The sequence below is a fragment of the Lepisma saccharinum genome, chromosome 1 (assembly GCF_977018435.1).
Source record: "Lepisma saccharinum chromosome 1, izLepSacc3.1, whole genome shotgun sequence".
Classification (NCBI taxonomy): Eukaryota; Metazoa; Arthropoda; class Insecta; order Zygentoma; family Lepismatidae; genus Lepisma; species Lepisma saccharinum.
The window spans coordinates 69,315,366-69,342,012 of record NC_139229.1 but is presented as its reverse complement, the minus strand read 5'-3'; the positions used below and the strand labels follow the sequence as shown (position 1 = coordinate 69,342,012).

Here is a 26,647-nt window from a genome sequence, read left to right as displayed (position 1 = left end):
CTTCACTTGCACAAACAAAGTTTATCAGAAACACAATGCTAGAACTCGGCACCACGTGGTGTGAAAGAATGCACAAAGCACGTCACGTGATAATTCAGCCCAGCAGACGTTCCGCTCGTGTGGACGATAAGTAACTCAGGTTTGTACGAAACGTACGTGCAGGAGGCTGCAAGATAGAATAGAGGCTTTACAACTCTTTAACAAAATCGTTACCTTGTCCTTCTGTGCTCCTTGATTTATCCGAAAACAAACTTAAAAAGTCTACCAGCGACGTTTGTTCTAATCTTGTACGCCCAATACCTTCAGACACTATACAGAGGAAGATATCACAAACTGTGGCATACTAAGGATTTTCGAAAGGAAGTGTATGTTCTCTTTTAGAAATATTGGGACAAAGGCCTGCAACTCCCCCCACCCCCCTTTTGGCATGCCACTGATCACAAATTGGAGACCATTCGCGACATTGCTACTTTCATCCTGGAACACTGCTATTAAACTTCTTTTCTGGATTTATTTACTGCTTGTTTGATTTTCCTCACTTTACCTGTGATTGTGGGGTCAGCAGAACATGCACTTTTGAAACTTTAGCCTATCTGCAGAATAGTGCTCCCCAGCAAAGATTAACGTATTCATTTTAAACAATTAGCACAGGCAAACGAAACAACTAAACGTTGAACATGCTGTGAAACACTACTCATGCCAAAGCACACAAGCGAAAGTCTTAGTTTTTGCAAATAATTACTTCATGCTGAATTTAATACAGTTACTTATTTCTTGAATCTTGGTTGTTTGATGTGTGTTAAATGCACATACCTTATTTGCTTTGTTGTAAAATGCAAACTTCTTTCAATTAACACCAACCACACAATGTGGATTTTCAGACTCAAAAACATAAACATGTAACTGTGTAATCGTTCTCATACTGCAAAAAATACTATGGCAGGTGGGTTGGAGGGGGGGCAGGGGCAATGCGACACACTTTTCGCCTCTGTTGTTTTAGTTACGACAGTGATTTTATGACATACATCGTGGACCGTACTTTTGGGAGGGAAATGTGCTGGATGCTAAAAGTTCATGGTGGGGGGGTAATGGGTGTCCGCCCCCTCCAAGAGAACATCCACGTCCATTGGGCAGGACACTTTTGCATAATTTCCAGGATAATAATGTTTCAAGGTATATTTTCCACCCTGCATCTTCCTTTTTGTGTATTTCAGACATCAAAATGCACACATTAAAATAGTAAGAGAAAAGGGTTCCTACATAGCTCTTGCCTTAGGTTACCACCAGCGGAATCACACAAATTTCAGAGTTGACGCAGCATCGTGAAAAACAATTGGGGAGCTACTTGAAAAGATGAAGTGGATTCTGGTCTCCAAAGCCAAAAAAAACAGAGGAGATGGGATTCAATGTACTGACCATGCGTCATCCAACAAAAATCCACTTAAAAGTTCCCGGCACTCAGATTTCAGTTTTACAGAGATTCTCTGATTCATAGAATGTACATCTGAAATATGTGAAAAATCATAAAGAACTTATTACTAGAGTATCAGATTTAAAAAGGCTAATCTTACTAAGAAAACAATCATTCGCAAAACTATTTATTCTAATTCAATTATATAATGTGCCAATATTTTAGTGACAATTATAATAAACAGTGTAACATAATTTGTTTAGCTGTATAAAGGGCGCATGGATTTGCAGACATTGAAAAATAATCTAAGCCTGAACAATCCATTTCAATTAAAACAATTTCCGTGGATCCATAATCTGATAAACAATAAGTTATACTAGCAGCAAATTTTTTCTCAAACTTTCAACGTTAATGGCCACTTTGGTAACTGTAGCAACTTCTTCCAATGCTTTTATGCGATTTATTACAATTCTCGGAAAAATAATCTATAACTTTTGACCAACAATTAGCATTAATTTTCAAATACTATTGAAGAATGCACATGCAATAATATATATATTTATATATCAGAGGAAACAAGAGGAATTATTTTAAAATGATATCTTCAATTGCATCAAGCTATACACATGTATTATTAAATTAATTTGTAAGTGAAATTAGGTTTTGTGGAAAGATAATACAATCTCCCATTTCAAATATGAAAACATATGAACATAAACTTTGAAAGAAATTTCATTCATTTGTACATGCTGATCGGAAAAAAAAATTGGATTGAAGAAATTCCAATTGAAGAATTCTCATTATCCAATTATCTCATGTTCCATCCAAGTTGAGCATATTTTCACAATTAATTCATCTATATTCTTTATAATTACCCAATCTGGCTAATTCATATCCACATGTAAAAAGTTATTACACATTTTCTTTCACAGTTAATGCAAATAACGTGCATTATTACAATTTTTTACAAATATCTTCCAATATTTGTTAATTTAAACTTAATTTTTTTTTATGTGGACCAATTTCATTTATATTCCTACATACCATTAAGCACATGCCACTTTCATACTTACTAAATTCTATATTCCATTTGTGACATATCATGTAGGTACATCAAACAGAAATACTATTTTGTTAATTATGGAAAAATATCCTTAGGTACGTTATATATATATATATATATATATATATATATATATATATATATATATATATATATATATATATATCTCTCTCACATACACACACACAAAACTAAAATTGAAACTATTTGTAAATTTCTATACAGTCTTCCTCACAAATTCTTAAAAAATGAACAGCCTGTTGCAAATGGTGGCATAGTGTGACAAATCCACATGCAATTAAGACATATATGTATTTTTGCAAGTAATACAGAATTATTATTTTATACAAGAAATAAGACTAATTTAGATGCTGTGCATTTCAATCTAGTAACAAATAGTAATCACCTAACTTAAGGTAAGCAGATTTCTCATATCTGTTCAATTAATTATTTGAATAGAAGTGGTAAAAATAAAAATGCTCAAGAATGAAGATAACAAAATGAAAAGATTAACTTAATTTTTACATCCAAAGAATGACTGAAATTATATTTTAAAAAATAATAGTTCAAATTCTCCTATATTTATTTTAATTTACACATTGTTTATTTCCATTAAGAAAAATCCCATTTGAATTTTTTATTACACATCCACATATACTTGTTTCACTATGATTGCAAGGCAACTTGTAAAACTTAAGATAAAACAGAAAGTTTTCAACAAGGGTGTTCTTCAAAGTGTCGTTTTTTCTACTTTTGTACTAAAGTATAATTAAACTATATTTTAAAATTTGTTTTTTAGGTCCAACACTAAATAACAGTGTAGCAAAGTAACTATATCAATTAGTGAGTAATTAAAAATTTACACACACATTTAGGAGTTGTATATTGCAAAGATTTGTGCAAAGGAATGAGTATTAATAATAGATATTGAAACCAATTCTCAATTCTATCTGTGGATTAGTACGTACCTGTGCATAAAGAAAATTAATCACACACTTTATAGCCAAATTCTTACACATCAGTTGACAATGACATTCCCATATTTTATTTTTATAATGCTTTAATAAAAAAAAAGTAATGTTACATTAAATTTATTTTCTCTGATGAAAATTTTATTGACAATCTCCTCCAAAAGACAAAATTATAATTGAAGAATTTAATTCTCCATTTTTCCTCTGAAAAAAGATGAACGAGTACTTCTACTTATGACAATCTTCAGAGTATTCTGTTTGTAATATAGATTCCACTTAGAATATTTTTATACCTGTTGAGTCGACTTGCTGTGTGTGTGTGTGTCCAAGCTTTTCATTGTAGAAGATGATTAAGGTTAGCCAGGGGCGCCGACTTGTCAAAATTATTGGGGGGGCTCTGAAATAAATTAATGATTGACTCCCTCCCTTCCTTTTTTAAGTTTTGGCCTCAGTGTTCGGAATCTCGTAAAAGCCCATGAATTCCTCAAAAATATCAAAATTTTTATTCACAGTTCGAATACAGAATATTAATTGTCCACGGATGGATATGTCACAAGTTTCGTCAACCATAATAGCAAAATATTCCCGACTTTTAATATCTGCTACCACGGAGCGCAAAACAGATCTCCCTAATATATCAATGATCTCGTTCTGAATGTCATGTGAGAGCCATTTGTAGCTCGAACGTCCTACCCACTACCCTAGTTCATGCACATCGTCTTTTGAAACTCATTTTAGTAAAAATTTTAACAATACTCATAATTACATACTTAATATATCGTAATAAGTCATGTGTTTTGCTGTCTCTGGTCATAGCCCCCCTCAAAGTTGATGCTCTAGAACATTTCAAATGTGTATTTAAAGTTAAGTTCATGTGGCACAATTCAGAGTAAACTTTACAAGAGAAGCAAAATAATACATTAGATCCTCTTAAGCAAAATTATTTGGGGGGCTCAGCCCCCACATCGTTAAAATTGGGGGCTACAGCCCCCCCCCAAGCCCCATGGAGTTGGCACCTATGAGGATAGCAATTGAATTATTTCATATGTTTAGTTTCATTAAATAAAGACAGGATTTTTCAACACCAATTTTTATTGACCTTCTGCAAATGTACGAGTCATCTGTATTAAACAACAACAGTTACCAGTTCTGCACTGTGCAGGAACAGTTTACATGACCTAGATATGCGACACAATTATGATAAAATTTGTACATTTTAAATGTTGGCACTTATTTTGCAAAACTAAAATCAGGTAAGGATTGGACAAAATAAAGAATCATCATTTTGTTCAATCAGCAACAATTAATACTTGAACATAAATGCTCTGATGTTAATGTAAAAAAACACTGTTCAAAGGCAATTTTACGCTGAAACTTAATGTACATGTTAATCTGAGCCATTATGTTCCACTGAATAATGTTCAATCTCGCACTGCAGTTTTAAATTTTTCTTTTGCTTACCAGAGTATACCAATACTTCCAATATGGTTTTAAGAAATTGTATTGCTGGATACATCAAAATCTAATTTACTCTTGGAATGAGTGTTATTTTGATACTAAAATATTAGCCATCAGTTTTGTGTATATTTCGACCTATTTGCCCTTTCGTGTTTAAGTTAATGCACTCAAGCTAGGCATGTCTTGTGCCCAAAAACAGTTTGTTTAATATGATAGTCTGCATTTCAATATATTAGCTTGAATTCTCTTAATGTCTGTTTTTCCATTCTGATTGTCATTTACACACCACTGTGCATGCAGAATAAATGATATGAAATTAAAATCCAATTTCCAAGCAAAAATTAATATTTATATATATTCTAGACTTATTGGAGAGATCACGACTTGTCTTTTAATATGTCTTAAAGACATCTATTAATACTTTCCAGCCATTTATGAACAAGAAATTGTTAATATTTTGCCTTAAGCTTCCAATCCATAGGCTTACCTCCAACTGCCAGTTGTAAAGATGCATAAAATATTTTATCCAATCCTTAAGTAATTTTTCTGTCAGTAATATCCAATATAATTAAAACTGTATAAAAAATAGATATCATTTCCCATTTTAATTTTTTTTTGGCACATCTGAAAATAGTTATCACTAGAAGCTTTATATAAAATCAAAGTTTTATGTATATATTTTCCTCTGTTAATTCAGATAACAGTTCTAATTTTGTTTTGACACAATTTTATGACAATATGCATCATAATATTTGGACTTAGTGCATTTAAAGTCTGACCTGTCTTACACTATGGCCCACTGTTAAAGTTTTGGTATATGCCATTTACTTGAAACAAAAGATAACATGAACATAACACTGCCAGAAGTTATTTTATATTATTCATTTTCATTTATGATAAATCTCTGAGACTAGCTAATAATAATGTTAAGTATTTGCCAAAGCTGCAAATTACTGTTCTTCATAAATATTATGATCTTTAATGAAAACACCAACAAATCAAAATAAAACAATAACAAAAAACCGTAAAACAAGAAAAACAAAATTACATATTTCAAAACCAGATGATATACTGGTTAATTCGTGTTACTTTAGTGTGAGTTTACTTTCTCAAAGCATTAGTCTAGTACATAACATTTTTTTTTTTTTAAAAAATGTTCTCTTTGTTCTACTTCATTCAAGTTGTTTAAATACTTAAATTATGAGAAATAGTGAATATCTGTCATCACACCATTAAGACCACCTAAAACTATTAAATAAGTACATCTTAAGAGATGGTGACAACAAGTATACTATTTTCATAAGCTTAGTTAGAACTAGGCATTTTGTTTTGTGTAGAAAGCTCTAGTGATTAAAATGTTTAAAAATCTTTCTACGCTATGTATATACACATGTGAACATTGATGACAGTAATGAAAAATTTCAATAGGCTTATTATATTTGTGTGATTTTCTAAGTGCATTTCTTACTACAGTTTAGTTGGAAAACAAACATTACTGGTCATCTATTTTGTAACATATAAACAATTTCAGTAGAAGTTATGATAGAAAATTGAAAGTGTTCATTCCTTTTGAGATTGAAAGTATTTTTCTTCCGTGGAGCTTCTATCAATACTGTCATTCTTTGATTCTGACAACCTGGTACCTGGTACCTGAGAAAAATAACAGTTAGTTTGATTAATTACACTTCGTTATACATCTTGCATTTCTCTCTTATCATTAACCTTTCCTGCTTTAAGAAATAGTTTTATTCTTCAGAACAATAATAAAAAAATGCTACACAATTCTTGATAATTGTTGCAGCACCAAAAAAAACAAAAAAACAACAACTTCTAGAGAGATGAATGACCATTGTGATATCACACTGCCATTAGTTCTACTGAAATAAATACTCCATAAATATATGAATACATAAAATTGACTAGATAATCAGTAATTTCTACTTTGGCATCAAATAATAATAATAATACTATTGTTTTAAGTTAAGTGATTGAAACAATCAACCAAAGTATGATCTTAAATACATATTGCAATTCCTTCCACATGTCTCTCCTTCCACATGTCACTATGAATTATAATGAAAACACATTTAGCACGTTCAAGGCATCATTGAAGCGAACTCCGACCATTACTGCAAATACTGCCTTTATGTAGTACCAAACATTTTCTTAAAAACAAAGAAACAGTTTCAGGTTGATTTTGAGAAAGAAAAAATGCAAATTAAAAATGTTGTACCTAATTCTGGGATGATACATTTTTCACATACACCCAAATCACATGTTTCAAAAAATGCATAATGATCTACATATAGTGAGGCATATTGCTTGCATGATTGCGAATAAGCATCATCACTGCTACTTAAAAAACAAGCCCACTAAGTGTGTCGCAGAGTAGCCAACCAAGAATTGGCTATCCCCAAGGGACTCAGTCTTGATGATGGTGGGTTCCTTGCGATGTGTCCGTGCTTATATTATTGCTAAGGTGGCCATTCAAAACTTCGATGTTCTCTGCATTTTGCTGGTCGATTGGTAGATCTTCAGGGGGTATAAGGTCCTGAAAAACAAAACATATTAATTGAATTTAATATCTGCTGGTTCATGTGTGTGCACATGAAAATAAATGAATTTGGCAAACATGTAGGGCTGGGGTCCACCCAAAATTTCAGATATAAGGAAAACTTTTTCATTACTACATAGGTTTTTCTGAACTGGTAGTCATCTAATCTCTTGCATAGCCATATGTTGTAATAAAATGGGTGCACTGTACTCATGAATTCAGAGCAAGTTAATAATAATTATGCACATTTACATAATTTAATGAGGATTTATAGTGACAGTAACAGCTGTGTATCAAAAGTATTGTGTTATGCCAGGTATGTTAAGATTAGACCGTGGGCCACCCTAACACCCTCCCTCTCTTGGAGAACTTACCTCATTATAAACATCAGAAAAAAATTGCTATTTTCCAATTTTAAAAATAAATAATGTACTATACAGGGTGAGTCACCTAAAATTACCACCGGAAATATTTCGTGAACAACAATAAATATTGAAAAACTGCTTTCGCAGATATAAAAGTATGAGAGGGGCTCATGAAATTAGTGGACACAATACGTTCAACTATGTAAGGAAATATGGTTTTCAACACAAACTGTTTTTATTAATGGAAACCCCATTTTATTTTCAGCTCATTTGAAAGTACGGAAAAAAATCATGGAGAATGACGTTTGTTACATTGTAATACGTCAAGTAGTTCTCAAGTAATTGTAACGCAAAGTTGACGCTTGAAACAAACATTCTCACAAGTTGATTCGTGTGTTGTAACATGCACATCCCTCTTTTGACGCCATTTGTGTATCGTAACAAATATGTTCCACTTCTGCATACTATGTGTTGTGCTTAGGAAAGTTGTTACGTTCCAACCGAAGGTTACAATAAAATGTGTAGTTTATACATGAGTAAGCTTTGACAAATTATCTAAAAGGTTCTGATACATCTTTCGGAATTAACAAATATTTGTACAATAAAAAGTATAAATTTTAAACATTCCACCATCAGTAACATACATAAAGAGTAGTACATTAACATCTTTCTAATTTTAATTGGCGTCCATTCATTTACGTGATAATTTTTAGTACACTGGAACAATCAACTCCTCTCGTTTGGTCATGACAAATCTTTAAGTTTTCAACTTTTAAATTTGCATCTTATGCTCGTACATTTTTCTCTCTTTCTTTCTAACTGATTTATCACTTTTATCAAATGAAGCAAGGGCGTAACGAAGTACATGGATTAACCATACGTTTCTTCAAACTCTGAAAAGGCCAGGATGATACTTATCTATGGCAAGTGTAGGAAAAATGCAGCACAAACATGCAGTCTGTATGCCTGACGACATTTGCGCTCGTCTCTACCGACAGACATAGTGATATATTGAGCTTTCACACTCAACTTCGCGTTATAATTACTTGAGAACTACTTGACGTATTACAATGTAACAAACGCCATTCTTAATAATTTTTTCCGTACTTTCAAATGAGCTACAACCTTTGTCAGAAAAGTTCCAGGACTGATTTTTATATTCTTTACCTGTAATATTCAAACACAAGAAATGGGTGTTATTCAGTCACCTGATATGTGTTCTGAATAGAAATGGCTTTGGAAATGTTTCCATGTAAACACAATAGGAGGCAGGACTGTGCTTAGCAGCCCACTGTTTGGCTTGTTGGCACATTTAGTTGGAAGTTACACAAGTGTCGTGATGGACGTGCATTTCGAGCAGAGAATTAACATTAAGTTTTGTGTTAAGCTGGGAAACCCCTAGTGAAACATGGAATATGATACAGCAAGCATTTGGTGACAAGGCATTATAGAGAAGCCGTATCTTTGAATGGCACAAAAGGTTTCGGAAGGGCAGAGATTCAGTGTAAGATGATCCAAAGACAATGTTGATCCCATTTTCTCATGCTAAAGGTTTGGTGCACCATGAATATCTGCCTGAAGGACAAATGATAAACATAAACCTTTATATTGATGTCCTGAAACATTTGCGTCAAGCAATTCTGCGGCACCGTATTGATTTGTGGGCATCTGGGCAGTAGTTCTTATTGCATGACAATGCAATGCCACATACTGCTTGATCAGTCTACCACATCTCCCATATTTACCTGACCAGTTACCGTGTGATTATTTTTTGTCTCCCCGTGTGCAAACACCGCTGAAAGGGAAGCGTCATGAAGATATTGGTAGCAATCCAAACAGTTTTGTGACAGATGTGCGGAGAAGCATCCTAGATGAAGCTTTCCCTGCTTGCTTCCATGACCTCCAGCTGCTGTGTATAGATAGCCGAGGGGACTATTTTGACAAAACCTAGGACCATTAGTTCCTAAGTTGAATATTTATTTTTTTACGAGCTCAGTCTTGGAACTTTTCTGACAAAGGTTGTAAAAATAAAATGGGGTTTCCATTTAAAAAAAAAACAACAACTAAATTTGTGTTGAAAACCATATTTCCTTTATGTAGTTGAATGTATTGTGTCCACTAATTTCATGAGCCCCTCTCATACCTTTAAATCTGCGAAGGTAGTTTTTCAATATTTATTGTAGTTCACAAAATATTTCCAGTGGTAATTTTAGGTGACTCACTCTGTATATATAGACAGAATATATCTATATACTATTGTATATAGCAGAAAAAAATGTTCCAAAACTCCTATTCATTTGGAAGTTATAATTGGATCCTGTTAACCTAATGCAACAAACTTTTTGATCAACCCTCATATGCTAACATGCAGCAAACCTTTAAAAAATATACCTTATATTACATAAGGAAACTACAAGAAATAATCTTGGAAATTCCATCTGGGGGAAGGTTTCCCCCCCTTTCCCAAGCTAATGGTGTACTTCATCTAGGAGGAACAAATTTATAAAATTACACCATATTTTCAATAGCATTAAAAGGAGTCAATAATATATGATTTAAGTCAATGCAAATACAGCATACACAACTAAATCCCATTATTTTTACAAAATAAATATCACTACACCATCATAACTACTGGGCCTGGTATGTATATTACATCTACATGTGACCCATTGCTATTTTCAAAAAGCCAGATATTCTAGCAGATGGGTGGGGATCGTGATAGTGGGGGGTACCTGACTAACGAAATAGCATTTTTATTTGTAGACTTGTAGAAAGACTGATGTGACTTGGACAAAAAAGTTATTTTTTTATACAAAGATGCAGGACTATCTGGTTGCAGTACCTAGCATAAGGTGTTCCATTGTTGTGTTTTCATAGTTAAATTACATAATTAAAATCTCGAAAGAAAAATGTAAGTTTTCAGATGAACATTAAAACAAGCACAGTTGTTTCTGGAAATAAAAATACAGAAATGTCAAAACATTTGGTAACAATGGCTCTAGTTCTAGTTGGTACCAATATAATAAGTCCATCATTATAATAATTATTATTACTATCATTCATTCTGCTTAAATATGACTCACCCTATCTTCTGGATCCTCAAAGTCTCCAAAGGATTCCATAACCGATATATCTGCAGACGTTTCTTCCGCACCAGTTGCATTAGTAGCTTCAGCAGCTCCACTCGCTACATTAATACAAATAATGAACAACTCATATAAATAATGAACAATTCATATGCATTTTAATTATGAAATTAAGAAGAAAAAATCCAATAAATGTTTTTAACATGAAAGTAAATTAACAATTATTACTTTGGAAAGTAATGTCTTACGATTACAATTACTTGTGAAATTTCAGTAAAATGATACTATTAGGGTGGATCAAATGAAAACGGAACAGGTTATTTATGAATGTGTGTGGCGACAAACCTGTGTAGAGCGGGAAGTAAGGAAGGAAACCCCTACTGCATAATGGACTCACCCTAGATAGTCATGTGTGAGCACGTGACATGTGTAGGCACTTGGGCAGCAGCAATCAAGGCCAAAGGGCCCAGCCTGTTGTCCTCGGGAGTGATTTTGCTGAATGACAACGCGTGGCCACATACACCAGCTGTTACAAAGAACACGTTGGCGATGTTTGGGTGTACAGCGTTGGAACACCCACCGTATAGCTCTGATCTATCACCATGCGACTTCCATATCTTTGGTCCGTTGAAAAAGGCATTGAAGGGTTGAAGGGTCGGTGCTTCCACTTGGACAATGAAGTCGTGGACACTGTTCGCAACTGGTTCCATTCTCAGCCAAAGGAGTTCTACGAGCAGAGTATTCACCACTTGGTGAAACAATGGGACAAGTGCTTGTGTAACTTTGGATATTACATTTGAAATAAACCTTGTTGATTTCGTTCTGTAGCCCCTGTTCAGTTTACATTTGATCCACCCTCTTATAACAGTTACTTAAAAGGTTTACATTGATTTTTGTTATTTAGCGTTGCTTTTTTGCCATTTCTGACTAATTGTGGTGATGAAGATGAGTGACGATATGATGAACAGACACTCACAAAGAAAACCATTGCCCAGGTCGAGATTCACACCTGGGACCCCTCGTGTCATAGCATGCTGTGATAATCACTCCACCACAGAGGTCGATTGTTGCATAATTTTCATTTTTTACAACAATACTGTGAAGAGAAATGTATTTTGTGATACAATATTATCACATGCGAAATTATAAATATTTTAAAGCAAAAATATGGAACACTGATATGGTATAGTTTCAGTAGAACACTTGTACATTATTTTCCTGTAGTTTACGGTTATTACAAGCATAAGAAAACAGGAAAATAATTCTATCATGCAAGCAATGCGTACATACAAGAAAAACTTGTACATTAGTCGACCTCCATGGCAGAGTGGTCAGCATGCTACGACACCAGGGATCCTAGGTTCAAATCCCAGCCTGGGCATGAGTGTTCCTTTGTGAGTGTCCCTTCATCAATTCATCATCACTCATCTTCATCTTTGTGATTAGCCAAAAGTGACAGAAAGGGAAGTAAAATAAACCAAATCAATCAACTTCTGCATTAAAATTTATAAATATCTGAACTATGAATTGTTTCAATTTCAAAGCATTGGCACTGGTAGTCATAGACTCAGTCCTACCAAACTGTGATACGTATTAGGGCTCTGATTCCGTGCAACAATGCAATTCTGCATCTCTTACGAGATTTCTGATTTAACTGCACTAATTTGCTTTCTATTTCATGTTGTAATAGCACTTTGAGGGCAGAGGCCTGCCAAGCAGCTTGTCATTGGGTGATGCATGAGCAATCCCATTGCTGCTTTCTTCCGCCACCACTGCTTTCAAGTAACTCCCCAACTGTCCTCACAATGTTGGGTACTGACTGAAATTTTGGAGCTACACCAGGAATCAAACCAAAACCACTTGCACCAAAGGCAAGAGTGCTAACCATTAGGCAACATGGAAACTCTTGTTTGTATTTCATAGAAGACTCACATGAGCTGAGCAAAAATATCAGCATTTACCTGTTGTATAATTGGTGTTTGCATCATCGTCATTGGCATTCATATATTCGTATGATGATTTCTTCTTTTCCTCTTGTGATCCGTGTTCAACACGAGAACCTAGAATAGATGACAAAAATTAACAATAATCATATTTTTCCACTGAATTTTCAGTGATGAGCTCAAATGAAAATTTACCTTATAATGATACTGTTACTATTAAAAAATGATGATATTATTAACGATATTGATGTGAACTTTACTTGTGTGCAGTGGCTAAATCTTATATGTTTCAACCAACACTATCTTTGCACCAACTCCTCATGGTGTTTAGTTACATGCCAGTAGGAAATTTAAAAACATATTTTAGAAACACAATTCACTGGTATAACCTCCGACGTGCAAAGATTGGGAAATTTACAGTTGTTTAACAATTATAAGAATCCTTCCAAATTGACACCAGCGGAAACAGAAACTGAATTCAGAAGAAAACTTTCAAATTGAAAACACAAATAAAAATACAAACTACAAAAATCATTTACTTTTTAATCACATATCTTATCATTTCACATAATACGAGGAGTGTCTCAAAAGTAGTTTATAAAAGATACATTTCTTCAGTATTCATATTTTATTTCAACATAATGAATGGTACACACTGTTCCTTGTTTAACAGCTTATTTTTAATGTAGTTTTCCATGACGAATGAGGCATTTGTCTAGTTTTCCAATGCCTATCTTGTAAAATTGGGTGGCCTAGAAGTTGAGATTCCATTTCACAGTTGTAATAAAAAAAATAAAAAAAGCCCACCAAGATGCACCTTTTGAGCTGGAAAGCAATGATAATCAATGCTTCTGTGTTTTATTTCTTTCCCATGTTTCTTTACTGTCTTTGCTGAAGACCACAAGGGACAGATAGTAGCTACTTCTCTGTCATTCCCCTAACAATCTGCTATTAAAAGCCAGATTTTCTTGAATCCATTGGCACCATGACTCACCACACCTAGGGACACATTTCCGTAGCTGACGCCTTTCTCACATTCAGAATCTAAATCAGAGCACAAGACTCCTGTTTGGATCACTGTTTCAGTTGACCTACCGCTGCCATTAAGAAAATGGTGCATGATGCTGCCAAAGGACATCAGGTTTCTAATTGACAAAAATGGAACAACCCAAAAATATTCCAACCATTCGACCCAATTTTGTTGAAGCTACAAACCTTGCAAATTTTCGTTTCAGATTCCTCTGTATGTTTATTATTATTATTTTTACATCATGCTATGAAATAATACGAAAACAAATCATTCTTATGGGCAATGTTGTGGCATACCACATGGGACTTTTCGCTAATGACCGTCAAAACATTGCCGGTACAAATAAAAATTGTTCAATGTGACAATTTCAGTTTAAAACACACTGCAAAATGCAAGAATTTCTTACAATGCATGTTATGTACACTTCACCAGGTAAGTTCTGAATGCTACAGTGCAACATTTTAAAGATGAAAAATGTATAATGGTGATGCCTCATGTTTTCCATGTATAGCAACAACAGAGATGATTAAAAAAAATACTGGTGCAACATTTTCTGGGTAGCACTTTTTCATCCACTGCTGCCTTTTCCAGGAAGTGTTGGGATATGGCTTACATGTCAAATCACTCTCCCCAGATACTTCTGACAATTACCATAATCCCATCCAATCAACTTGCAGTCTGCATTCAAATGCTGGTATGAGCACAGTATTGTTCAATTCCTGTTCTCTATCAATGCTCCTCATCTGGCTACACCGTAGTCGCGGTGCCATCTTTCATTCTTCATTGATAATACAGCAAGGCTGTGCTCCATTTCATCTGGTCAATGTCAGGTTTTCTTTTTCTTCTTAATTTTGACATTACCTTTCCTTGTAGCTCCTTTCTTTACAATTTTCATTTAATTAATTTCAGATAATACATTTCTACTTCTGGGATTCTATATCTAGCGATCAGTAAAAGCAAAACTAAGATTCATAACAGTTTATAGTAAAAACCTACCTGGTTGCAACTGGTTAGCATCTGGACTAGATGGAACAGGCTGAGGTTCCTCCCGTAATGCCTAGTAAAGACAAAAAATTATACAGATAAAATTACTGGGTCTGAGAATATACATAAACAACCCTATCTTCTAAAATCATTGCATCTTTACTTACATAAATAAAAACACACACATATTTCATTAACTTTCATGGATGTTCTATTCATGTATATATGAGGGAAAATGTAACAAATTAATTCACTAAAGTACCTTTACATACAGGCAGGCATCATGGTATATCAAACATGCATTCCTTCAAGGCATCAGTCCGGCCTGAGAATAATATCAGGTTGATTGAATTAGGTTATTTTATGTCACTTTTCTGCCACTTCTGACTAATCGTGGTGATATGATGAAGGGATGGATAATCACAAAGAACACCCATGCTGGGATTCGAACCTGCAACCCTGGTGCCGTAACATGCTGTGCTAACCACTCTGCCAAGGAGGTCGGCTATGAAGTTGAGTGTCTGCAGCTGCCTATTACAATACGCTGTAATCAGCTGCAGCAAACCAATGGCCACCATGGCGTTTTCTTTACCAGAGTGAATAAACAATGCAATCACTGGCTGCAAAGTCGGTGTTGTGAGGGGGAGTTCACTGTGTAGCATGACGACACCTTGTGAAGAAACATTTTATAGCATTCATCAGTTGGGGATGAAGTTTTCTTCACTGGTGCTGTCACTTTTGCAAACAGAAACCAGATTGCATTTTGCAACTCAAATACTTTTGCAATTGAAAGTGCTCTATAATACAGTAGTCCGTGTCCTGGCTATACATTAGTTACAGTATTTACAATTATGGGACATATTTTGGTATCAACCAATACCTGTGTAAGGATATCGGCATCTGTATGAGCATCAACTCAGTCCTACCCATAACCTTTTCTTTTGATCCACTCGTAGTTATTCAATCTGGAAAATTCAAATAATTGCGATATTTCATTCCTTGCCTTCACGTTGTTACTTACATATGAATGGCTTATTGCAGAAAGGGACCTGAGTCACATTTTTGAGGAATCGGAGTTAATTATATTTTTTATTTTCCTAGTTACAGACACATCTTTTAGTGCAGAAAGTACGTCAGTCACACGAGGATATAGCCAAGAAAATGCACAGTGAAAAGTGTACTTTAATGATGCAGAAAGGTACCCGAGTCACTGACTCGGGTCCTTTTCTGCAATAAACTTAGCCGTATTTATACGTTGTACGAACTGTGTACGCTAATCTGTAATACAGCTCGGGCGGTAAAAATACTGTGAAACTTATTGACACAAGTAGCATTATTGATTTCGCAACATGGTGGCCTCATGTCTAAAAAAAAAAAAAAAAAAAAAAGTGGCATCTGTGAAAACTACCATGTGTTCCTACAAGAATAGGCAGTATTTTCAGATTTCCAAGTATCATTACTTTGAATACTATGTTGAACATAAGAGTACTGTCAAGGTTTCCGAAGTCATCAAAGGTATGACGTCTCACACATTCTATCTGTCCAAAGGTGCAAGAATTGTAATTCCTATGCCACGTACGTTCCCAGTTGCATTGTACATTATCGTACATTATTGTACTTCAAACACCGACAATAAAGTCCAGAAAGTGCAGTACACTGTCATTCATTGATGAATCTATAATTTATATATAACCTAACCTAACCTAGCGTATGAGGCAACGACAAACGGGCGTTTGTAGGATATTTCTCGTCTTATTTCTCAAAGTTTCCACTTTTATTGCAGAAAGGTACCCGAGTCATAACCTTTTCATCTCCACTGTCTCTAGCAGCATACTGCAGAGGGGCGCATTGAGGGTTTCAAAATTAACTTTTCTTTATGCTGAATATTTGAGCCAACAACGGCACATTTCTTTCTTACACTATCAATATTATACAATTTTTCTTGTTTTTCTCAGAATTGTACAAAAGTGACTCAGGTCCCTTTCTGCAATAAGCCATTCATATGTATTATGACTACCAACTGAAAAATGCAAACTGAATTAGGAAAGGAAGGTTCAATCTTTAGTTGAGACCCAATTTTTACACAACTTTTCAGTAAGTTACATGCAAAGTATATTGTTCTTATAGATTTTTTTTTCACTTGAGAATATGGTTAATGCTCAAATAATCAGGGTGGTCAAGATGTTCTGGTTAACGAATGAATTAAGTGATGAAAAAAAAAGTTTTCACTTCATAAATCACAGTATTCTTATATTTGGAAGCACTAAGTTGGAATTACCCTCCCTCTTTTTTAACTTCACACAGCTTGAGTTGAAATTTAATTTAGTTAAAAAAAACAGTTAATGTACATTGCACACAATACTTTACAAAGCTCCTAAAAAAATATGCCAACACTTAATGGGTTAAAATAAGTCTCAAAAATTGAAACAGATAAGTTTACCATATTTCACTGCATAATCATCACAGATTTTATGCATATTTTTTTTTGCAAAAAAAGTGGGGTGTGACCTTTATAAGAAGTTTCCTTTTTAAATTGAGTTTGGTACAAGATTAGGATGCATGGAATACACGGGAATATATGTCCCAACTGAATAGTCCAAATCAACACAAATAATTTCTTCGTGACATTTTAGCGAACATTTCTCCTGTCTGAAAAAAGTGAACACATTAGTGGTTAGTGATTTGTCCATTATAGTCTAAATATTACACTTGATAAAATATACTACAGTGTTGCAAAGTACAAATCTCCGAATTTAATGGTCTGTGTCTGAAGATTCTGCGCTGGTAACATAAGTTTCATTATCTGATGAACCAATTATGCATGAAAGGTTACAAATAGGAATCGACGATATCAAAAATTTGATATCATGATATATCATCAAGAAAATATCATCACAGACGATACGATATTTTTTTCCATATCGTGATATCAGCAATATATCGTCTCCATGATATGTATCGATTGATTGATTTAGTTTATTTTACTTCGCGTTTTGTGCCTCTTGGCTAATTTGAGAAGATGGGGACGAGTGATGAAATTGATGAATGGACATTCACAAACATGACTATATCATGATCATGACTATATATCACCGACATGATATATATCGTCAAATATAGTGACAATATATTGCCAAATATTGTGACAATATATCTCCAACAAGATATATATTGCCAAAACATGTTGACAATATATCATTGACACAATATATATCGCCAAAATATTGTGACGATATATTGCCAACACGATATATATCACCACAATATTGTCAAGATATTTCGCCCAACACTAGTTATAGACCAATTTTTGGACTTAAAAAAAACAGGGTGCGACCATTATGCAGTGAAATACGGTATTTTCACTGTGGTTGGAAGAATGAATATATTCTAATCCTTCAAGGTTAAAATAGTACTACTTTAAAATAATAAATGCTTATCTACTGCCATGGACTTATCCAGCCTTCCAACCTCAGTTTAAACTATAAATGCTGCAATTCAAGGCAGGCAAAAACACATAATTTGGACATTAGTAAACAATCAAAGGGCACTAAAAAGGTTCACAAGCACATACAAATATTTCTTAAACATGTATCTGGATTAAAATCCATATTCCAGGTTCAGTTATGAGCTAAAATGTTCCTCGGGAATAGAACAGACATAAAATAATGTGAAACATTCATTGTCAGTAAGAGCAAATAGATTGGCAAGTATCATTGCATTAGATGGATTGATTGATTTGGTGTTTTAAGTCCACTTTATGCACAGTAAGGCTAATCGGGATTGGATGTACAGTTTAAAGTAGGATCCGAACCACTATGTGCCACCACCGGGAATCGAACCCGGGACCACTGCACCATCAAGGAGGCCCCCATTGCCATTAGAGCTGAACTGATGCCAATATGCTGGAATCTCCCAATACCAGTGATATGACCAGTCAGAATACACCAAAAAGGTCCACAAAATCCTACATGTCACTTTCATGGGAATTATCCTGAAAATTATGCAAAAATATATACATTTAATTAATTTTGCACAGTATTGCGTGACCTTGTTATAAAATAAAATTGAATTTTTGTGTGGAGTCTATGCACAGATAGACTAATCAGGAGCCTCCTCTAGGTATTGAACCTGGGATCCCTTTACAAGGCTACGATGTTACCACTACACCCTTGTGGTAGACTGAAGTGTTAGTTAAATAGAACCTCCTCATTAAAATTTACTAATACACTCAACTTCTTAAATTGTTACAATGTTCAAGTATTGCAATCTGTGGGTATCAACAATAAAGAGTATTGGCAGTGACATAATTTCAGATTCAGTTTAGCCCTAATTTCTATGTTATGTTTTTTTAGAATTAGATATAATGGAGGCAGCAGATTTTAAAATTTGTCAACCACCAAATAACAAGAAATACAAAGCAATTATGAATTTAACTGCACATTTTCTTACAGAATGTAAGGTGTAATTAAGTCTTCATTTTATTATTATTAAACCATAAATATGGTCATAATGAAGATGATCATCAGAATATCCACATTACTGTGACGAGCCTGGAACTATTTCCAGCATCAACAATAAAAATTTCAAACACCACAAGATTTCTAGTCTGGGTCAAGTTGCAAGTTCAGAGCAGGTTTAGTCCAATAACAGTATCCAGCATGTGCTAATAGATATTTACTCGAGCTTCCTTTCTACTGCTCCATGTCTTAAATTCCTACTGTATCTTTACTTGCCTTCATTTTATTTTACACTTTCTCGTGAAGCCGCTCTGAGTATCCGAGACTTTAAAAAGGTACAAGTTGCAAAATATATCTGTGGGAATTGCACTCATGCTGACGACATTTGTTGTGACACCTCATATATTTATGGTAGTAATATATTGAATATGTTAATGCAAGCTGTTAGAACAGAAAGGTATGCTACAGTGCAGGCACAGAACATCTCCTTTGTTACTGGGTTAGTTATGGTTGCAAAAATTAAGCTAAGCTTACACTCTCCAGTTCCAGGAGTTTCTGAGTTTCATCTAACGTAGAATCGAGAACCGGTTCTGTGCGAGTTTTATCCTGCGCTTGTCGATACAAGGTTCCTCTCCCACTTGAAAAGTCATCCGTAAGGTTTCTTGCTGGAGACGCTACATCAGCTCCAGTGGAATCTTCCAGCTTGTCCAAACTTATCACAGAGAGAGTCATTTTTCCACTGAGGATAACAGGTGCACTGTCATATTCAGTATCATCCAGTTCGAGCTGTTCGCGAGACATTCTGAGTGCCTCACACTCGGATTCCGAGACTAGAAGCTGAGACTGAGATGGAAGTGACCCTTCTAAAAATATTGACTGGGGCTCAGGGGGTGGAATAGGTGTGCTACTGGGGCTTCTAGAGCTACCGAGGATAGGTGTCGTGGGTCGACTCCACCTATGCCCACCCTCGCAGCTTGCCGTTGTTTCCATCCCCAGAACATGAACCTTGGCTTCTCCTTCATGTTTCTTATCGCTGCCAAATGCGGCTTCATCGTCAATCTCTATGTCTGGGATGACATCGTCATTGTCGTCGAAGTGAGTCGCTGCCGTGACGGGCTCGGAAGTCTCGGAAGCATCCTCTGCGTCTACGCTTCCTGCTTTGTGCACCGTACCTGAACTTTTTTGCCCGGCAACATTGTTACTCAAAGACTTCGAAGCATATGTTTTGTCTACCTGTTGAGTTTGTTCCTTGGGAGAGCTGCCCTTCTCCGGGGATGCGTTTTTACTCAGATCCACAATTTTAGCATCGTGAGCAGCAGCCTAAAAATAAAAACTATGTTAGGGTCACTACACATTAAAATGTCTCAAAAAACACTGCAGTTCATGCTTGTACATGATTTGCATTGAACTAGTTGACAAAGCATTACTGGCAAAATGTTTTAGACATTTCCAGCGAGCAAAGCGGAAAAGGCTAATATTACTCTACAAATATGTACAAAGCACAAATTCTCTCAATTATGTGCTTTTTTTTCTGTAGAACTTAAGCATTGGCTTTCATAACATGCACAATCAAAATGTAAAATACTTTTGTTACTTCGAGAGTAATAAGCATATCCTCAATTGCCTGAAAAGTTGTTAACATTTTAAAAATCATGATGCTTCATATTTTGAACATCCTACATCACTAGATGAATAGTTTGTTAGATTAAGTTTTCTTTACAAGGCACCACAAAAGGGAAATAACATTTCAGTGTAAGACATATTTTTATACTTTCAGCTGCTAACACAAGGAAAAGGAATATATTTTAATAAGTTCAACAATTCAAGCCAACAGATAGATTTAGAGGAACAACTTTTCAAATGAACAATTTTTACATGTGTTCAATAACTATGCAGGTATATGATTAAACACAACATATACACATGAAGTATTTTTAAAAAACTGGAAAACTGATTCCATGGTTGTTAGTATATACTACGTAAAAATTTAAGCTGTGAACATTTCGTGTAATCTTAACCTCATACTATAATATTTTCTTTTAGCTAAGGTCTCATTTAACGTATTTTCTAAATTAATTGAAAGAATGTGTTAATCTTTTTCAGCAGTATACTTGAAGTGAATGCCCTCCCATTCTTTTTTTGTGTGTAGAAAACTAAACAAATTGCAAGACCTGTTTATCACAATAAAATGGTTTTGAAATTATCATTCCATGTTTATTATTTCATTTTTCACCCAGTTCTCCTTCATATACATAATGTTGAGTGAACCATGCAGGTCATCAGTAGGATGTCTGACTGCCAAGCAGGGGATCCAGATTGGGTGACTTCAGGTTTGAGTTCTACCAGAAGCGTCCATTTTGTGGTTCACCATGTCTAATAAATGGGTGCCTGGGGACAATGGACCATTTTAGTGGTAACGTCAACAGCAGACAACTGAGCATGATTGAGTCCAAACAAAGTTGTCACGCCAATTTGCCTGTTTTATAGCATTGAATGTTTCATTGCAAGGGATAGCTTTAAAGGTTGTAACAGCAGTTCTGAAACAAAATTGTATGTTTATGGTACATCCATGTAAAGATGCTATTTAAGAGAATATGTCAATACACACCTTACAGAGCAAAAGCTAAAGAATAACTGGAATAAGGAAATCATGCATTTTTTAAAGAAAATCCAGCCATTCTGTTTCCAAACACACCTGAAGCTCAACCGAGCTCAATGAGTATGACGTTGCTGATAAGAATGATGGGAGTTCAGAAACCTCACGTGACTGCAGTGCTGTCACCTATTGGCTGTAGTTCCTGATCGGATGCTGACTAGGAGCATTCGTTTTATTTCATTCCTTACTCCAGTTATTCTTTACATTATCCTCTGCAAGGTATGTGTAATATACAGACGTATTCTCTGAAATCTCATCTTTACATTGATGTACAATACACATCACACTTTTGTTTCATAACTGCTGTCACAATTTTGGTGCAAAAATCCAAAGGTATCAAATATGGAAAAAACACATGACAAATCAATCTTGCTCAGTGACGTGACACTAATATGGTCCATCCTGGGAGAATGGTAAAAACAGCCAGAGTGTGGTGCCAATCACATCCCCTCCACAAACAGCCAAGATTGTGAATGAAAAACTCAATATGCTGACCAAGGCAGAAATGTATTTTATTTTAAAACATAAACTAAACGTAACGTTTCAGTTTCAACCTTCTAGCAAGGTCTTCTTCAGACTCTGTACCAAGTACAAATGAAACAAGGTACAAAACAGGAAGATATATATACACACAAAAAACTCCCCCCTCCCCTTCCAGACACAAGATTATTAGAAAGTTGTTTCTGGAACATTCCAGCAAGTGGCCTTCCCTTGTCAACTGTACTTTCACCTGACAGGCGATTTAGCTAAACATTTCCTTTCATATGGAAAGTGGTTGGACTCTTTATCTTGCTCTCTTTTTCCTTTCTTTCTTCATTCCTCTTCCTTCTTCTCTCCTCTTTTGCTCTTGTCCTTTCCACTCTCTCGAACACCTTCTTCCATTCTTGAGTCCCCCATTCCAGTTCATTGTGTCTTCTTCTCCTTTCATTTATATTTCCTTGGCATCCTTCCATTTTCTCACTAGTACTCTCTTCTCTCTTCCTATCTGCTTAGCCTCATCCCACTCTATGCAATGTCCTGTTTCTCTCGTGTGTTTAAATATAAATAAGACAAGATAAGCTTCCTAGATATATTGATGAAAAGAGAGGACAAGAAATTGAAACCGCTTGGCATCAGAAGAAGTGTGCAGCAGAGGGGTATTCTGCCCCAAAAGAAGAGATGCAAGTGAGGTGACAAAAATAAATTTTATAAAGAATATGGAGGACAGAATCAAGAAAATATGCACGAAAGAATGTGAAAAGGAAGGAATAATAAATAGCCTATGAATGGCTATGAGAAGGAGGATAGACTGGACATAAACAGAAGAAGGAAAAAAAGTTGCAGGGGAGAAGAGGAAGAGAAAGAAAAAGAAAGGTGGTTTGGAATAAGGAGTATGGGGAAGACCACAAGAAAGATATGCAAAGTGCTTAGGAAAGCGGGCATTAAAACTTACAGGAAGGGAGGGCGAAGCATCTTAAAAATAGCGAAGAATGTAAACAAGAAAAAGGAAAACAGAAGAAACGAAAAAGAGGCTCAAACAACATAGGGATGATGTAACAGTTGGGCTGAAAAGTTCGTAGGCTAACATAGTAAAAAATATTTTTTTGACAAAATTCGATTTTATTATTCAATATAGTTGCCTTCGAGGGCGATACAACGATTATAGCGGTCATACAATTTTTCGATGCCATTTTTATAGTACGATTTCTCTTTAGCCTCAAAATAGGCCTCAGTTTCGGCGATTACCTCTTCATCAGTGCTAAATTTCTTTCCAGCAAGCATTCTTTTAAGGTCTGCAAACAGGAAAAAGTCACTGGGGGCCAGATCTGGAGAATATCGTGGATGGGGAAGCAATTCGTAGTCTAATTCATATAATTTTGCCATCGATTTCATTGATTTGTGACACGGTGTATTGTCTTGATGAAACAGCACTTTTTTCTTCTTCAAATGGGGCCGTTTTTTCGTGATTTCATCCTTTAAACGCTCCAACAACGCTATGTAATAATCGCTGTTGATGGTCTGGCCCTTTTTGAGGTAATCGATGAATATAATACCATGCGCATCCCAGAATACTGATGCCATAACCTTGCTAGCCGACTGTTGCGTCTTTCCACGCTTTGGATTCGGTTCATCACGTGCAGTCAGTCCACTCGGATGACTGTCGATTGGACTCTGGAGTGTAGTTATGGAGCCATGTTTCATCCATTGTAATATATCGACGGAAAAATTTGTGTTTATTACGGTTGAATATCGCTAAACATTGCTCCGAATCATCAAAACGTTGTTGCTTTTGATCGATTGTGAGCACGCGCGGCACCCATTTTACACACAGCTTTCGCATGTTCAAATATTCATGCACAATATGTCCAACATGTTCCTTTGATATTTTTAAAGTCTCAGCTATCTCGATCAACTTCACTTTACGATCATTTAAAATTATTTTGTGGACTTTTTTGATGTTTTCGTCGGTAACAGCCTCTTTGGGGCATCCACTGCGTGCATCGTCTTCGATGCTCATTTCGCCTCGTTTAAATTTAGCAAACCACTTCTCAACGGTTGATTTTCCTGGTGCAGAGTCCGAATAATGTTTATCAAGCCAAGCCTTGGCTTCAACAGTATTTTTTTTCGCCAAAAAGCAATGCTTTATTAACACACAAAATTCTTTTTTATCCATTTTCTCACAATAACAAAAGCTGCTTCACTCACAATGCTATATCTCACGAACTAATTATCCGGCAGCTGTGAAATTTATACACGTATCTTTTGAAGGTTAGTACTAAGTAAAAATCACATGGATTTAATTCTAGTAACGCCATCTATGAGTCAGCCTACGAACTTTTCAGCCCAACTGTTACAACTTAAGAGAGAGAGAAATGTGATATTTTAACACACGAGGGGACTTCCCCGATGACGCAGTGGTAGCGTTGTCACCTTGTAACCAAGGGGTCCCGAGTTCGATACCCGGTGGAGGCACATAGTGGTTTGGATCGCACTTTAAACTGTAGGTCCAGTCCCAATTAGCCTTACTGTGCATAAAGTGGACTTAGAAACACCAAATCAAATAAACACACAAGAGAAACAGGACATGACATAGAGTGGGATGAGGCTAAGCAGATAGGAAGGGAGAAGAGAGTAATGGTGATCAAATGGAAGGAGGCCAAGGAAATAGAGATGAAAGGAGAAGAAGACACAATGAACTGGAATGGGGGACTCAAGATAAACAAAGAATGGAAGAAGGTATTCGAAAAGTGGAAAGGACAAGAGCGAAAGAGGAGAGGAGAAGGAAGAGGAATGAAGAAAGAAATGAAAAAGAGAATGAGATAAAGAGTCCAACCACTTTCCAGATGAAAGGAAATATTTAGCTAAATCGCCTGTCAGGTGAAAGTACAGTTGACAAGTAAGGCCACTTGCTGGAATGTTCCAGAAACAACTTTCTAATAATCTTGTGTCTGACGGGGGGGGGGGGGGGGGAGGAGTTTTTTGTGTATATATATATCTTCCTGTTTTGTACCTTGTTTCATTTGTACTTGGTACAGGGTCTGAAGAAGACCTTGCTAGAAGGTTGAAACTGAAACTTTACGTTTAGTTTGTTTTAAAATAAAATAAATTTCTGCCTTGGTCAGCATATTGAGTTTTTCATACATGGAAACAAGGCTTAATGGTGTTATAAGATTGTGAATGTCTTACATCCACATTCCTCATATGTCCAGGGTGTACTTTTACAATGATGAGAGCTTAAGGGATGGAAAGAAATGAACAAGGAAGACAAAGGTAGCAACCTTTGTTAAAGAGAGCATCCAATGTTTGTACATAATGAGTTATTACAAGTGACAGTTACCTTCTAAAAATGAGTAACTGTAACTTTTAATTTTGCCAAGTAACGTTTATTGAAAATAACACTTTTCTTTTACAGTTACGTTCCACATGGATCAAAACTTTGGATTAATTCTTGAAGCTTTCCTGGTGGCGAATATTGAAGATGTTTTCTCAGGCAAATGACCTGGCTGATTGCCTGAGAAAACCTCTTCAAAAACTTTGGATTATTCTGAATTTTCTTACCTCTCTATTCTCATATTTACACACGTGAAGTTATTTATTATATGATGAAAATGGGTGTCCCAAAAAAATGTCTACACACTTTAACAGCTGATAACTCACTTAATTTTCTGACCTTTTCAAGCTTAATCAATTTGAAATGATGGGTGAAGCCAGACAACTTTAAACAAAGGAAATTTATCCTAAAGTGCTACTGGAAGTTTAAAAATGCTGTTGAAGTGGAAAGACAGTTCAAGAGAGTTTTATGCAGATCCACCTTTGCGACTTCTGTGGCCGTGCAGTCTAGGGTGCAAGCTTTGAGCTCCAGCTACAGGACGTGTGCAGGTTCGAGTCTCCAAAGGGAAGCACAACAACTTTTCTCCAGATATTTCATCCTGTGTATGGGACCGATGGCCACCCACCATTGTGAGAAAATTGGAGAGCAACGAATGAGTAGCGTAACCTGGTCATAGAAAAACTATGACTGGGGCTCGTCATGATGACCCCTTCCCTTGTTCACATCAGACCTCATGCAATTATTTTTTTACTTTGAAATGGGAGTACATAAAAGATAAAGATTAACGTACAAAATTGGCAAGAGTTGATGAATAAAAGGCAGCCACTGAACAAGAATGAACACAAATACAAATAC

The 26,647-nt window shown here is 35.4% G+C and overlaps 1 protein-coding gene across 7 annotated transcripts in view; it reads right to left on the bottom strand.

Moving 5' to 3' along the window:
- Positions 1-4,519: 4,519 nt before the first annotated feature.
- Positions 4,520-26,647, bottom strand: part of RIC-3 (RIC3 acetylcholine receptor chaperone) — an 83,738-nt gene continuing 61,610 nt past the window's right edge. For 6 of the 7 annotated variants that reach the window (XM_083132660.1, XM_083132670.1, XM_083132666.1 and 3 more), the window contains 5 exons: positions 19,860-20,645; positions 14,881-14,941; positions 12,873-12,971; positions 10,909-11,012; positions 4,520-7,454 (listed from right to left, as the gene is read on the bottom strand). In XM_083132660.1, coding sequence (XP_082988786.1) covers positions 7,326-7,454; positions 10,909-11,012; positions 12,873-12,971; positions 14,881-14,941; positions 19,860-20,645 — 1,179 coding nt within the window. In that variant the 3' untranslated portion in view covers positions 4,520-7,325. The remainder of the gene's footprint in view (positions 7,455-10,908; positions 11,013-12,872; positions 12,972-14,880; positions 14,942-19,859; positions 20,646-26,647) is intronic. The other variant, XM_083132693.1, reaches the window with a different exon arrangement.